This window comes from Sparus aurata, chromosome 22 (genome assembly GCF_900880675.1).
Source record: "Sparus aurata chromosome 22, fSpaAur1.1, whole genome shotgun sequence".
NCBI classification, from domain to species: Eukaryota; Metazoa; Chordata; class Actinopteri; order Spariformes; family Sparidae; genus Sparus; species Sparus aurata.
Window position 1 is genome coordinate 11,657,615 of NC_044208.1, and position 14,860 is coordinate 11,672,474.

Sequence of the window (14,860 nt, forward strand, 5' to 3'; positions counted from 1 at the left end):
CTAAGTATGTTTTAGCAAAACCACAAATGGGTTATAACTGGACGTTTCTTTATGTCTCAACTTTACGTTTATTTAGGTTGAATTTTCATTTTCTCCTTTGTCACAATGCAGTGCTTATGCTCTAGTTGATTTCAAGCATCAAAACTTGGTATGGCTAGGAAAGTGTCATGGTTTGGCCTAAAATATCTGTTTTGGTTGTCACGCTCACTGGTGGAGATGGTCCGACCTTCGATGAACAATAGCTGGTTTTGGTCGCCATGAAACGGCTGAAGATTTCCGCAGCTCTCCTAAAAAAACAACAGGTTTTGAAGGCACAGAATAAGATGGGAATGTCCCCAGGCTCCCAAAAGAAACACCTGGCCTTGTTTCCACTAAAACCTCAGGAAATTTCTCCAGGTGTCCTTAAATAGATCCAGTGGTGTGACTCGAACTCCGGTCGGCAGTTTGGCAGCCTTGTTGGCTTATAACAACATCACCACCTTCCCCTCCACCTGCGCTGTGACAGGTGGCTAATAAGCATACAGTGTGTAAATGAAATGCCAAATTTGGTACAAATGTCAACCTTGGATGTAACTGGTTTGCAGAAACATTTACGGCCAACATTATATCCTGCCAACTGGGCTAAGTGGAAATCTACAAAAAGACCTCCAAAAACAACATGTCAGAGACAGGACACAAACTCTCTAGTTGAATATGACTTAATTGATTGTCAAGATATATGTGATCAGGAAATGAAAAAATACACGTAAGATATGGCAAAGAAATACTCATATTATTGCATATATATGCAATACTGTCTATGGTCCAAGAGCTTCCGGATAGAGGTCTAAACAGGTTTAAATTTTTGGCCCTTCAGGGGAAGAGGATTTAGGATGTTTGTTGCATCAAATGAGATGTCATCAGATTGAGATTACCAAAGGTAAATACATAACAGAACACAGGACATTCAAGCCTTTATACATCAGGCCAATGTTCTTATTAATTATATTATAATTAATGTTTTTTTTTAGACTTTGCTTCTCCTGACGGTTGTTGTTGATGATAAAAATGACCCATTCTATTAACAAGCCTCCATAATCTGATTGTAATGCAGCAGATGTCCTTCAGTTGCTCCATTTGCATCAAAGCCAAAGGAACCTGTCATCGCACTCAGGCTCTAAAACTCCTTCTGGACTCATTGAACGATCTAGTTGGACTGTACTGCAGAACACAAAGAACTTCTGCACTTTTTCCAAAACATGACTGATAGCAATTTTTCCCCAGTGGGTTTTCTTTTAAGTAGGGAGTTATTGACCCTTTTACAGCAGAGAGACAGAAAACCACAGAAAACATGGCATCATCCATCATCAGTTTATTATGTGTCTCTGGCTCTGATGCATTCAGTTTAATTTTTTCACTCTGATCGCTGAGTAGTCACAACAGTGTAATCAGAGCATATCAGGGTGGATTGTTCTCCCTTCAACATTGCAATCAATAACAAATTAATTTTGAGACATTTGAGTGTGCTTACTGTAAACACACTCATTGTGTGCTGCGGGGTAGGAGTTGGCAGGATTGTTTTATGGAACAAAAAAACAGGACGGTACTATTCTTCCAGCACCTGCAGAGATTGGGGCACCGGCAGATGGTGGGAGAAGTGAAAGACCAATGCTAGGATCACTTTCCGCATCTTTGTATCTTCAACAAATGACAGCGGGGTGGGAGGACAGACAGCAACAATGCTTACTGGAATTGAGTTTATAGAGACCTTATGATATTTCAGTTTTTGTCTTTGGAATAGGCTTGCAGGGATTTGCAAGCAAGTTACTTAAATCAGTTTTTAAAAATTGTTAAAAATTCTATTTCTGATAAACACCACAGCTGCTCCTCTAATTCATCTTGATTGATTTGATGTGATCATTTTAATGGCGGATAGTGTAATTATAAAGATTGGAAAGATTTTATTTAGGTATTGTTGTATCCTTCCTTTAGATATTTTAACTCCAGAATTGTTCTATTGTTTCTTCTTAATTTACACAGACATCATGCTTTATTGTGTATATGTATACTGATGCCATCATTATCATGTCCAATGTGTTGTGATAGTATCATATCACAAGTTACTTTCAACATGATCACTTCATAGTTTGTTAAATTCAAGCCAGTATGTGTTTGTGTTTCAGGTTTTACAGGAGAAAAAGGCATCCAGGGCGCCCGGGGAGTCAAAGGCCCTGTCGGGGTTGACGGTGCTCAGGGAGAAAAAGGAGACGTTGGACCCACGGGTCCCAGAGGTACAGTATGTCTTTAATGTGTCATATTAATCATTTTTTGCTTCTTTTTTTCTTTATATTATCATATGTGTTGCTTATCTACTCTATGAAAGCAAATAACAGTTGATGGTTACTCATCTCAGGTTCATCTAGAAGATATATGCACACTCACGAACATACACCAGAGATTAATCATCAAAATCAGATGTAAATATATAAATATAAGGTTTAGTACTTACAGTAGTAGTAGTCACATTTAAGTGTCTGATTTGCTTACTCAACCAGTAGTTTGTCATTCTCAACTCACTAGAAAACTGTCTTGTCTTGTAAGACTCACAGCTGACTTGTCAACGGGTTTACGGCTCAAATCACATCAGACATTCATCTGATAAACTTCATGGGATGTCGACTGTTTTGCCAGAGTATGAACTTAATTACATGAAACTATAATTGCTGAACTATCCAAATCTTCTTTTATTTTTTCCAACAAGACAGCTGTCTGTGCTAATGAAATCAGTTTTCAGCTGTTAAGTGAGTCAGTGAAAGAAGATATTGTACCGCATGAAATCATTCAGCTGTAAAATGATTTTCCCACAATGTGAACAGTTGGTCCAATAAACAACTGTATCATCAGTATTTTTTTTTTAATCCATGTATCATTCATGTGTGCAGGGAGTCATCTGATTAAGCAAGAGATGGATATTCTTATTGCCCCCAAAAACAAGAAGGCTTAAACTCTTCTAGATCCATTATTAGGATTTTATACAAGGACCTGCCTGTGTGCTTTACTACTCTTTGATGAATAGAAATCCATCAAGTGATCCGATGCAAGAAGGGGCACCAACAACCCAGAATAAATGTTAGCAATATGTTTCATGTTTTACATTTCTTTAGTTACAGTTTTCAATTTCATGATGTGGCAATACTGGTTAGATTTTGGCGCAAAAACACTTTGGAAAAGTTCATGTTTTGGATTTAAAATGCCTGCTTTGGTTGCCAAAAACATGACTGGGGATGTCCTGAGGTCTAGTTTAAACCATCTGGTTTGGAGATGCTGGAGATGTCTTGGCTTCATCAAATTTATTTTTTTTTTGTTTGCCCAAACATGACTGGAAATTGTCCTGAAGTCTCTACAGATCTATCCAGTGGAATCACACTTTCAGATAATGAAACACAGTCTCAAACAGTGGTCACTGGCTTGGCAGCCTTTAACTCCACCACCATCCACCTCCGCAGTATGACTCAGCGCAATAACATGTAATGTGAACATGTAGTAATGTCAAAATGGTATGTTGATGATGTACAAATGTGAGTGTGTCAGCGGTTAGCAGAAAGGTTAACTACCCACATTTCATTCTGGAGACTAAGCAGGCTCCAAGGGAGAGGTGATTATTATTTTCAAACATATTTAAAGGTATGCAGTCAAACATAGAAAGCTCACAGCAGCCACTCATCTAATCATAATATATGCTTGTGTAGAGGGCAATTTGAGAGTTGAAGTGCAACAATCATTCTTATATATAATGTAAATTCCATACTGAGTATTCAAGTGTCAGGACAGCTGAATATACCATTATACATCGGAAGAGAACATTAGGAAACTCTTCACCATTCTGTGTTTCCACTTCTTTTCTATTGCACACTATAAATATGCATTTCTTTGACATGAGCGTTCAAATTTCCCAAGAAGACACATTAGAGCAATCTGCAACAACACATTCTGAATACTTGATGCCAACTTTGGAAATAAAAAGGGTCGTTATCTGAACGCACGATACCTTGATGACCTAAGTAGTTCTGAGATTTCTTTCTTTCTCTTCTCATTCTTCGCTGCTTTTCCTTCCATCCACTTATCTGCCCATTTATCAATTTATCCAGTCTCGTCCATATAACCCTGGAGTGTTGATGTTTTGGCCATGGCATCACCCGCTGGACAGTGCCAATGATAACAATAACACACTCAGACACCCAGAATAACGTCAGGGAAAAGACAACCGTGACAAATATGATAAGGCGCTGGAGTCATTTTCGTGTCAGCATGTCAGTGAGTGTGTATGTATATAGTTTGTGTGTATGTGTGTTCAGCCAACAGCTGTTGCCGATCAGATTTGGGTTTGGCTAAAATGTCTAGTGTTGGAGTCCCACAGTCCCTCTGTTGGCCAGTAGCTCTCAAATCGTTGGACCGGATCTCATCTGCCATTCTCTGTATGTGCGCATGCGCCTCGTTGTTGTGGTTTGACACTCTGCACCAGACTCCACTCTGGTTTTGGAGCATTTTTGTATAGATATACATTTTGAATAGATGCTGGTTGCTATAATTGTTCTGCCCTTAGGTGAACAGCTATGCAAGTGAGCTCCATATTAACGTTGAAGACGGCATTTGGCCTTTGAGCTCTTTACTGAGAGTAAAATTGTGAAAAATGCATTGGACAACAAATCAAATTACTTTGATTAAGAATCAGAAAAGATACCATTAAGAAGAGTTAAGCCTCAATCAGACCAAAGATTGGAGACGAAACGAGTTGAAAGTGAACCTGTTAGTTCATTCCAATGCGAACAGACAAGACGCTGTATCATTTAGGAAGCACGTGCACTGCAAGGCAGGTGTTTTGGAGTGAAAGAGAAAGTGTGGGGGACAGAGGTGTGGTTAAGTGATATAGAGACGAGCGGTACAGAGGGGCTTTGAATGCGAGTGGAGCAGAGACAAAGGAATGAAGTTGTCAGTTAAGCAGCAGGCGCTGATTACATTGATTACATGAATTACGTTCGAAAACCAGCCACTGGCGACCCTGAACAAGCTGAGCTGCAGGCCACACCATCAGCCGATCAGAGTCGAGCTCACACTCGACAGTTCACACTGCTGCAACTTTCCTTCCAATGTTCTAAAACAATTTCTTTGGTCAGAACTGGGTTTAGACCAAAGGTAGTCTGTTGTTAAAAATGATTAGAAGTAATAAGGAAATGGGGTTATGATATGAATGACATAAACATAATGTGAAAAAATATTTGGTTTCATAAGAATGGTAAAGTCGGGATTACTGGCATACTCACAGGGCATCATATTTTTTTAGTTAACAGGTGACAAATGAGCACACAGCAGTCGGCACAATAACTGCACAAACATGAAAAAAAGTGTCACCCACAAAAAACTCTTGTACTGGCCACATCATTTGATTGACAAGTTAATTATGTAAAGAGCCGCTAAAAACACCACATAACCGTTTTTTTTTTTTTACGGAGACAGGATGAAGAATCTTCTGGGATGTTGGACTATCTACACTCGGCCAGTTTACAACAATGTCTGTCTGTGCTTCCACCCATCTGTGGTCCGGTTTTGGGTTTAACAAACCGGTGAAGGGTGAAGAGTTTGTAGACTCTTTGGTGTGAATGGACCCTCGGAGGCCGGCAGTTGCTCGGCTGTTGAGGGAGGAGGGATACTGAGAGCTTGTTAAAACAGCACTGGGAAGCTTCATGGTTTCTTTTAATAGATAAATGGTATGTAGGCTGAGCAGGGAGTGCATTAGGTGTTGGCTCTTTCTTTGGTTGTAAAGCATCACAGATCGCTGAGTTGAACAAGCTGTGTTTGGCCAAAACATTAGACTACTGCAATTTATTTCTTTTTGTTTGAAGTTGCATTAATGATTGGTGGGGGAAAAACTTCATAACAGGCCGCGGACAAACCACGAAATATTATCACGTCATCAAGTGCCTCTGGCTGATATGAGCAAACATTTGTCTGTTTACCTCAGAGTTCAACCGGAGTCATGTTTTCAGCCACCTGATCAATATTAGTCCAATACTTCCCCCATTTCAGCTTTGTTTTGGAACAACATCTGGGCCTTAAACTGCTTAACTGTCCACTATGTCCACCAGTCAGTGACTTTGTTTGAGCGTACCTTTGGTTTTCATTGATAACAGTTTTACAGTGAGTGAAAACAGCGACCTAAAAGCAGCTTAAAAGCTCAGAAGATGCTGCAGAGTTTGTTGATTGTCACAACACATCCTCACACCAAAAAACAAGTGAATAGGTTGATCATGAATCCACTGCAGCGTACCAGCAACAGGCATACAGCAGCTCCACTGTACACTCCCAGTTTGGACGATTTAGTAATAAAACTACTGGTTAGGTTCAGGAAAACACCATAGTTCAGATTAAAATAAGTACATTACTTATATATAGCTTAAGTTAGGTATTCACTGTAGTTAGTTGAAATAACTTACTGTTCATGATCCCATATGCATGCCCATTTTTTAATAATTACATTCAAAATACTCTACAATGAACTGATGCAGCATGATAGTACAGTACCTGAGTAAATGTTACACTCCATCCCTGGTTGTTGAGATAATTCTCTCTGGTGGACTAACAGGCTGATTTTGCCTTCCATACAGCCATGCCGCCAACATGGCTAAATTGGTTCATAAGTGAAGCTTTAAGTTCTTAAATTTCAGACATTTTCCCATTGCCAACATTCAGGACCACCAGCACACCAAATTAATTGTGCCGTTTTAAATCAAACGCTGTCTGTTGTGGCTCAGCAGTAGCTCACCAGTGTGTTTGGGTTTTCCTTGCGGTGTTATTTAGTTGTTAAGGATGTGGTCAAGCTGGAGGTGACAGTGACAGCTGAGGGCGCCACGGACAGGGTGTGGTGTGAGCTACACTCCTCAGTCATGGTAGGTGGGACCGAGTGCCACCTCAGCTGGCAGCTGCACTGCGGTCCTGGATGTGAAAAAGAGTCAAATTAAAAGTGGGATGGATGCCAATTTGAAGCTGATCCTCTTATAGCTTTATAGCAAAAACAGACTTGAGGTTTGAAACGTCACGGCTGAAATTGAGCAACAAATGTAGCTGAAACAGACTCTCTCCTGCTTTTGGAGGTTGTTCCTGGGAGTTTGGCACAGAATCATATTTTGAAACGAAAACAAATGAGAAAAAGTCGTCTCCAGGCTGCTGATTGGAGGGAGGTGTCGTGCGTAAATGTACCGTGATTTTGCAGAAACCACGAATGAGAGGAGTATTAGTTGCATCAACTGAGCGGTGTGGCATTGTACTAACTTTTCCAACATGCTAACATCTACACAGCTATGTCTGCAGAGATACTCCAAGAAATCACCTTGACGCTGGTACCTTCATACGAGTCCAAAAATCTGTTTTCAATCCTTTTGTCTACTCTCTCTGCTTCCTGTCTTTCAACCTCATTCAGCTCCCCCCCTCCCACAGCAGAAGAAAATAACATTCAACCACAACTTTTAGAGGTAAATTAAGCAGCAGAGGCAGGGAGGGTGTCCTCTAATTTTACATTTTATCCCCAGATGACAAGGCGAGATTACAGGGCTGACCAGTTTTCTGAAAATATACAAAGGAGAGGAAATGGGTGTGAGGTCGAGGAACAGTTTTAGAATTTAGACCTGTCGATGGTAGAGCTGCTCCTGTGTGTTATTGCATTTGCACACACATTTCTGCCCCCAGGTGTGCTATATTGTGGTTATCACGATAGCACACATAGTAAGTTCAGGTCCTGCTGATGAGTACATCTACTATTATCAGTTGTTAATAGTGCAATCCAAATTTCATATGATTGTGGTTCCTTTTCTTTTTTTCTTTTTTTTTTACTGAAATCTGCTATGAAACGTGTGCCTTACTCTTAGAGACATTTTCTATGTAAATAATAATAATAAAATCTGAGTCATAAACACAGAAAAAAAAATCACATTTTAGTTATTTTTTACAATCATATTCAATGGTATTACTCAACAAGCTATACATAAATTATAAATATGTTCTCAGGCCTACCTATAGTTCTGGTAGGAGTTGTATTTTTATATACATTTTTCAGTTTGTTTTTTCCTGCTTTGTCTTCAGGTGACCGAGGAGAACGAGGGTTTAAGGGGGAGAAAGGCGACCGAGGAGACCGAGGAGAGAAAACAGGTAAGAGGTGAACAGGTGACAGCACTCAATGTCCACAACATTGAAATGCAAGTGTATCACTTAACTGCACCCCTGTCAGCAGAACGACCAATCAGTCTGTACCTTCCAAAATACCTAGGAAAAGGATCATAGGACCGTGATGATTTGACAGCACTATAATCAAACTTAAGAAGTAGTCGCCTGTGTCCAAATCACAATGGCTGGACCTTCCACCACAACCCTCTTCCTGATGCTACAATAACATCAGGCCACTCTTGCCTTTGTTTCTAAGGGACAGTAATCATTATTCACATAGCCAGAAAGAGATCCATGTCAGGTAAGGTTGTTTCAGATGTTTGAAATTGAAAAAAGATTTTGTCTTCAACCCAAAAACAACAGCATCAGTCCCCTTGTCAAAGAGCTTAACTGCCATGGGAAACAGATGTTCACATCACCGGAGCCTGTATAGTTTGCATTGAGAATGTTTTCAGTGACGGGCATTAAGTAACTATTCAACGTGGTTTGGGATCTGCCAGGGTTACTGAAGAGGTTTCTATTGTTGCCCTGCAGAAATGAGGAGTAGATTAATTATTACAGTGGTGACTGACTTCATCACCACCGCCTCTATTCTAATTATACATTTTGCTCAGTATGTTGTTGACTGTTCTGAACAACAGAATTATAACATCCTTTGAGGACGGCCGAGGCTCTTTTGCTTGAGCGACTTCATTAATGTTGCGCTGTTTCAAGCTTGTAAAATGACCGCAGGCATTAAGCTAATCCAGCATGGTTAAACAGTCAAGTGAACACGGTCTGCTAAAAGATTCAACACCGAAATCGAGTGTTTTATAGACTCGAATGCGGAAAAAGAATGTTGGAACAATTTATGTTATGGTAAATACCCAATAATTAGTGTGGTAACAAACTGCTCTGTCAGTTCCAGTGACATTGTTTTATATTTTTTCCTAAGTCTTTCTCTTCAACTAAACCTTTACAGACAAACAATGATTCTTTGGATTGTGATTCTTTCTTGCTGCTTAGATACACTTTAATGAAGCACTCAAACATGTATCGTATAATCAGTCAATCTAATACACTCAGCTACAGTTTGGAGTAAATAAATCACTTCTGAAATGTAGATATAATTTTTATTTGAAAGCACTCCGTCTGTGCAGCATCTCTTAGTAAAGAAAAATCCTCCCTGGCACCACGGCTGTAATAAGAGCACGGACATATATCAGAGCATGTGATCCAAAACCAACAGTTAACAACCCAAGAGCGAATATTTACGAGCTGATGACTTTATGGGCCTCATGCATCTCTGCCCCACCGGAAGTTTAAAGGATCAGCAGATCTGCTTTTCTTTTCAGCGTAATCTCACGGTTTCCGACACATGATGAAGAACTACATGGCTCGGCGTACATCAAAAGCACTTGAAAAACCTTTATGTGTATGCATATGTTATGTGGCGGTAAACCGAAACCTCGTAAAAAAAAAAATAAGAAAACACCAATCTGGATTCAGGTATGAAGAAAAAAACATTAATGGCCCGAAACCCTCATTTTTTGCCACAAATGTTATTCTTCTTAAGTTACATCATCATGTGATGATCGATGGAGTGGTGCTCTCGTCCAACGGATGTGATCCCTCGACCATCTGAACGCTGTTTCTGCCCATTAGAGAGCCGTTAAAGATCGGTTCTGTCGTCACATTATTTACAAGACACGGGTGCTTGAGGTTTCAGAGACAGAAAGACAGACTGAGACCACATGCTGCCAGCTGTCAGAAATATTGAATCTCAGTGTCGTGCACTTGTCTGTCACAAACCGTATGTGGCTGACTTACCATTTGATGCATGACTCAGATCTTTTTACACTTCAAAGCATACAGAGCATATCTTTACGTTCACTTACCAGAATGAGCACCAGAGTGCCCGAAGACCACTGATAGTTTTGGTCTGTGGGAAAAGTGTGCATTGGTGCACACATGTTGGCTGTTAACATGCAATGATTACACAGGATAACAAAGGATGTTATGTCACTGAGTAGATCAGAATATTCAGAAAGTATCGACGACACAACGATAAGTTAAAAAAAAAGAGCAAATGGAGCGATGTCCATTTATGTCATAGTATCATTTGTGTGTGAGAGAGAGAGAGAGAGAGAGATCTCATCTTTGAACATCAATCATGTATTTTGTCCATACATACTTTTTAGATATAAACTAAAATTGTACTCTGTATTCAATTATGATGATTTTGAAGTAACTAAGTAGATTACATGGTGTAATGCATACTTAAGAAAACAAAAACTCAAGAATAACAGTAATTTGAGTAATTGTTGATAATTAGTTACTTCCACCCCTGGTTGGGAGTAGAGGTTTGTTAATGTTATCTGTAACCCCACAGAGTAAAGCACTTACTTAAAGAGTAAAGTAGAGACTCCACCAATTTTACACATTAAAGTGTGTTTCTTACTAAATATGTGATAAGCATAGTTTAAAGCACTTTGTGGCTCCAGAGGAAGCTGCATGAAATCTGATAAAGTGTCTCCAGTGATGTCTCTCGGTGGCTCAGTTGTGTTTCATGTAATGTAGACTCAAGGTTTTGAAAAGAAGAAAGGAAATCTCTGATTCTGTTGTATCTACTTTTGTATAAACTGTCCATAATGTGTCCAACAGTGTTAGACCTGGTGCCTACAATAGCCAAAATGCAGCTCGGCCACTGGGTGACATCACTGGAGGCATTTTATCAGATAACATGCAGATTCCTCTGGAGCCACAAAAGGCTTCATACTACGTTTTTACATATGCGGTTGTACTCCCCAAGACCCGTAAACACACGTTTATATGTAAAACTGCCGGCGTCACCTTTTAATGAGGTTCTTGGCTTGGACACACTTGTGTAGGTTGTGAAAAAATTGTGACATATGTCAGAGATGGTACATACACACACTGATATTGTGTACTGTTGTGAATCTTTCGATGGTTCTTCCAAGCCAACAGAACTGCATGACTTTGATTTTTAGGATAAAGTCATGAAATATGACCGACATTAGCTGAGGCTAAAGTCCAACCACTGGCTTATTATGATATGTTCTTGAAAGACATTTTCTCATGTGTATGTAACAAAATACCTAATTTCCTTTTCATTTTTGGGCGTATTGCAAAATGTTGTGTAATTTTCACTTGACAGTTGACGTATTACAAGAGAGATTGGAAGTGATGCACTTATAACCACACACATTCACACAGCTCTTGTTTTCAGAGACTGCGTGACAGTTTGATCTCGAGGGTCCAGCTTTTAAGTGTTGTGGGTTTAATGTTTGACAGGCTGTTTTTATAGTGAACCGGTGCAGCTAGAGATCCAAATATAAATGATTTCATTGATTGCCTCGGACATTAGTCAGAAACTTATGTTCACCCTGGACCTCGGGCTCAAGAAAACATCATTTTGTCTTGTTTTTTATGTAGAAGTTCACCTGAAGCAAAGCCTCCAACATCAATACTGGGGAAAAGAATCAGATATTAGTTAATATGTATTTATTTCTGCATTCTTTGGCACTAACTTCTGTTGAAAAACCCCCCACACACTCCATTTTTATTATTTATGTTCACCCTTTATTCACTGAATTTAATTATCCATTGCTGGAACAGATCAATCCAGCTCCCCCACAGTGTAATTTAATGTAATTTCATTCATTTCTAATTTAATACACACACAGTTAAGCAACTACACATGCAGAAACAGTTAGATGAGTCAGTCTTTTACTTGTATATACACTTTATTCTTCCGAGACCCAGTTTGACCCTTTCATGTGCCTTTTTTACATGATTTGTTTTTAGCTTACGAGGTGCTGGTTGGCGGATTTAGTCACCCATGCGCCGAGCAATGCTAGCTGTTTCCCCCTGCCTCCGGTCTCCATGCTAAGCTAAGCTAACTGGTTGTTCACTGAAGCCTTGAAGCACTTCCAAAATTGTCAAACCGTTGCTGTATGCAAAAACAAAAAAGACCTGAGAGGCACAAATCAGTTTCAAAAGATGTTTAAATGCACGCAAGACTTTCAAGAAATTCAAAATATAAGCAAAAAATTAGCACAAAGAAAAAACAAAGCAACAATCAGAGGAAGAAAATATAAAAAAGAAAAGAAAAATAATGTGAAAGACAATTACATCTGTGTTTTAACAAGAGCATTTTCAAAAACAGATGAAGCTGGTTAACATTTGTCCTGAAGCCGTTCAGTCCGGTCTAGTCCAGACCCTTCCTGCCTGCCAGATAAACACTAGTAACAGCGATCAGTCTGTGTTCTGGACTTCTTCAGTTATTGACAGACTGGTGCTGAAGCCCCCCAGCCTCCGAGGCTTGAACCACTTGGAGGTCCACCAACAGTTGGAGAGTCCAGTTCTCCCTGGACAAAAACAGTCATTACAACTCCAGCAGCTCATATTAATTTCCCCACTTTAACAGAAAACGTACAGGGCTTGTTATGAAATGTCAAGATTTCTCCAAATTAGGGAGTTTCTACTTTATGGTGAACCACTTTTTTTGGCTTTCCGAGGTGAACGTGAGAGCTGACGGAATAAGGTAATGAACAGGGTCCTTAATTTTTTTTATTATTTTTTTTTGCATAATGCTTTTTTTCTCTGTGGGCATGTGTGTTATTGTGCTTTTTGACTCAGGAAAAGTCATTAACTGCATAAAGCTAGAGTCCAAGCAATTTGTTTTATTCAGCTTTTTCATGCTTATTTTCTACCTTAAGAAGGACAGCTCCTTTTATTTTAACATATAGCATATAGTTTTGGCCAATGATGCTAGAAAGTGTTTCACCAATGTGCTGCTGTTAGCCTCTGTTGCTAAGCCCGTTAGCTTTCTGTTCGAGTCTGGCACATGTGCTGTTAACGATGTCAGATTTACATACAAAGTGTGGCATTAGGGAGAATATGGTCCATCAGAATAGGATTAAAGAATGGTAAATTCCATTGCTTTTACAGTTCACTGCCATTCTGACCAAATTGCTGTTGTCTGTTGACATGTTTTGAAGGGATTTCATGAAACCAGGAAGTAATGCTGGCTCCAAGTATGGAGGAGCATGCCAGTCTTTTTTAAATCATTAAAACATTTAGATTGATAGCATGAAAAGCGTTCATCCCACAGCACAAAACTCATCAGGTCTTGTTGAGGAGCAGCAGTGTCGTCCAGCATCTTGGCTACATAGACCTTTTTTTTTTTAAAAGTGAATGATTGGTTTTATCATTCTCATCACGCATCAGCCTGATTTCTACCAAGGTTTCTGGCTAAATAAATCAAGTCAGCTTTCCCCAGGTTAACGTAATCCATCACATTTCCAATATGTTGCAGTCCAGCTCTTCATGGCAGAGATGTTGTTACCGGTGAAGTTTGCTTGTATGGTTCTCATTATCCGTGAAGACTAATGTCTACATGTGCTGCCTCAAATCCAGGACCTTTCCTCTCCTTCCTCCTCGTCTTCTCTCCAGAGCCTCTCATTTACACAGCAGGGAGCCTCAGGCACTTTACAGGGAGAGGTGGAATGAATGGCTGAGAGATGAATAGTGTGAGAGAGATGTGAAGAAGTGGTGAGTCACGTCTCACATGTATTTAAACATGTGAACACTAACATTAGAATGATACATGACCAATAATGGCCTTTGACTGCAAATATGAGCCAGTCAGTGGTAAGATTGATCTGATAAACTTTGCTTAGTTTTTCAGAATTGAGATATTTTTTGTTCCCAATCTTTAAAGTTTTAAAGATACATTTTCTCAAGTCCTAGTTCAGTTTTGAGGTAATTTAGTATTCTCTCAAGTAATTTTGAGTATTTCCATGTTCTGCTACTTTCTACTTGTACATGATAAGGAAATATTCCTCCCCTATATTTATTGGGCAACTTTAGTTAATGGTTAATTTGCAGATAAAGATTAAGACTTTATTCATCCCAATTGGTTACATTTACAAGCAATAGGAAATAATAAGCCTAATTTCACCAGTTACAACATTACAGTAATGTACATATTAATACAGCAGATATTATAATCTAATAATATATTATACAATATTCTGTATAATGATTACTTTTACTCTGTGAAACCCCAAGTATATTTTAAACATATATTTAAAACAAAGTGTTTCTATGCTTTGGTATTGCTTTTTTTTTTACTTGTGTAAAAAATCTGAGTAATCAGGGAGGGCATCCAATATCCAGAGAAACTGTTGGTAAATTCACAGCTCTGCAAACCGCTGATATGTTGCAACTTTACATTTCTTTAGGATCAGTTTTCTACTTGTTGTGTTGGGACAACGCTGTGCTTATGATCTGGTTAGGTTTTGGCACCAAAAGCATGTGGTTAGGGTTCGGAAAATATCATGTTTTGCCTTAAAATATCTAGTTCTTGTTGCACAAAAATGGCTGGAAATGTCTCGATGTCTCATCAAAATATCCTGTCCTGTGCCACAGACCCAGCTAGAAAATATGTCCTGCCACCTGGCTAAAAATATGTATAATGTGGTTTCACACTTACAAATGTTGAAATGCAGTCTCAAAATTCACTTGGTAGCCTGATTGAAAACGTGCTTTTTGGCATCATGGTGCATCTATTAGCATCACTGCCTCACAGCAGAGTTCTGGGGCTGTTTGTGTGTTTTTTATGTCACATTCACATCAGTCTGTACAGTTCAGACTGTAATCA

At 39.2% G+C, this 14,860-nt stretch overlaps 1 protein-coding gene across 1 annotated transcript in view; it reads left to right on the forward strand.

Moving 5' to 3' along the window:
- The window catches only part of scara5 (scavenger receptor class A, member 5 (putative)), an 80,638-nt gene that overhangs the window by 51,438 nt on the left and 14,340 nt on the right, over positions 1-14,860 (forward strand). Inside the window, exons 9-10 of the mRNA XM_030406304.1 lie at positions 2,163-2,270; positions 8,113-8,178. Coding sequence (XP_030262164.1) covers positions 2,163-2,270; positions 8,113-8,178 — 174 coding nt within the window. The remainder of the gene's footprint in view (positions 1-2,162; positions 2,271-8,112; positions 8,179-14,860) is intronic.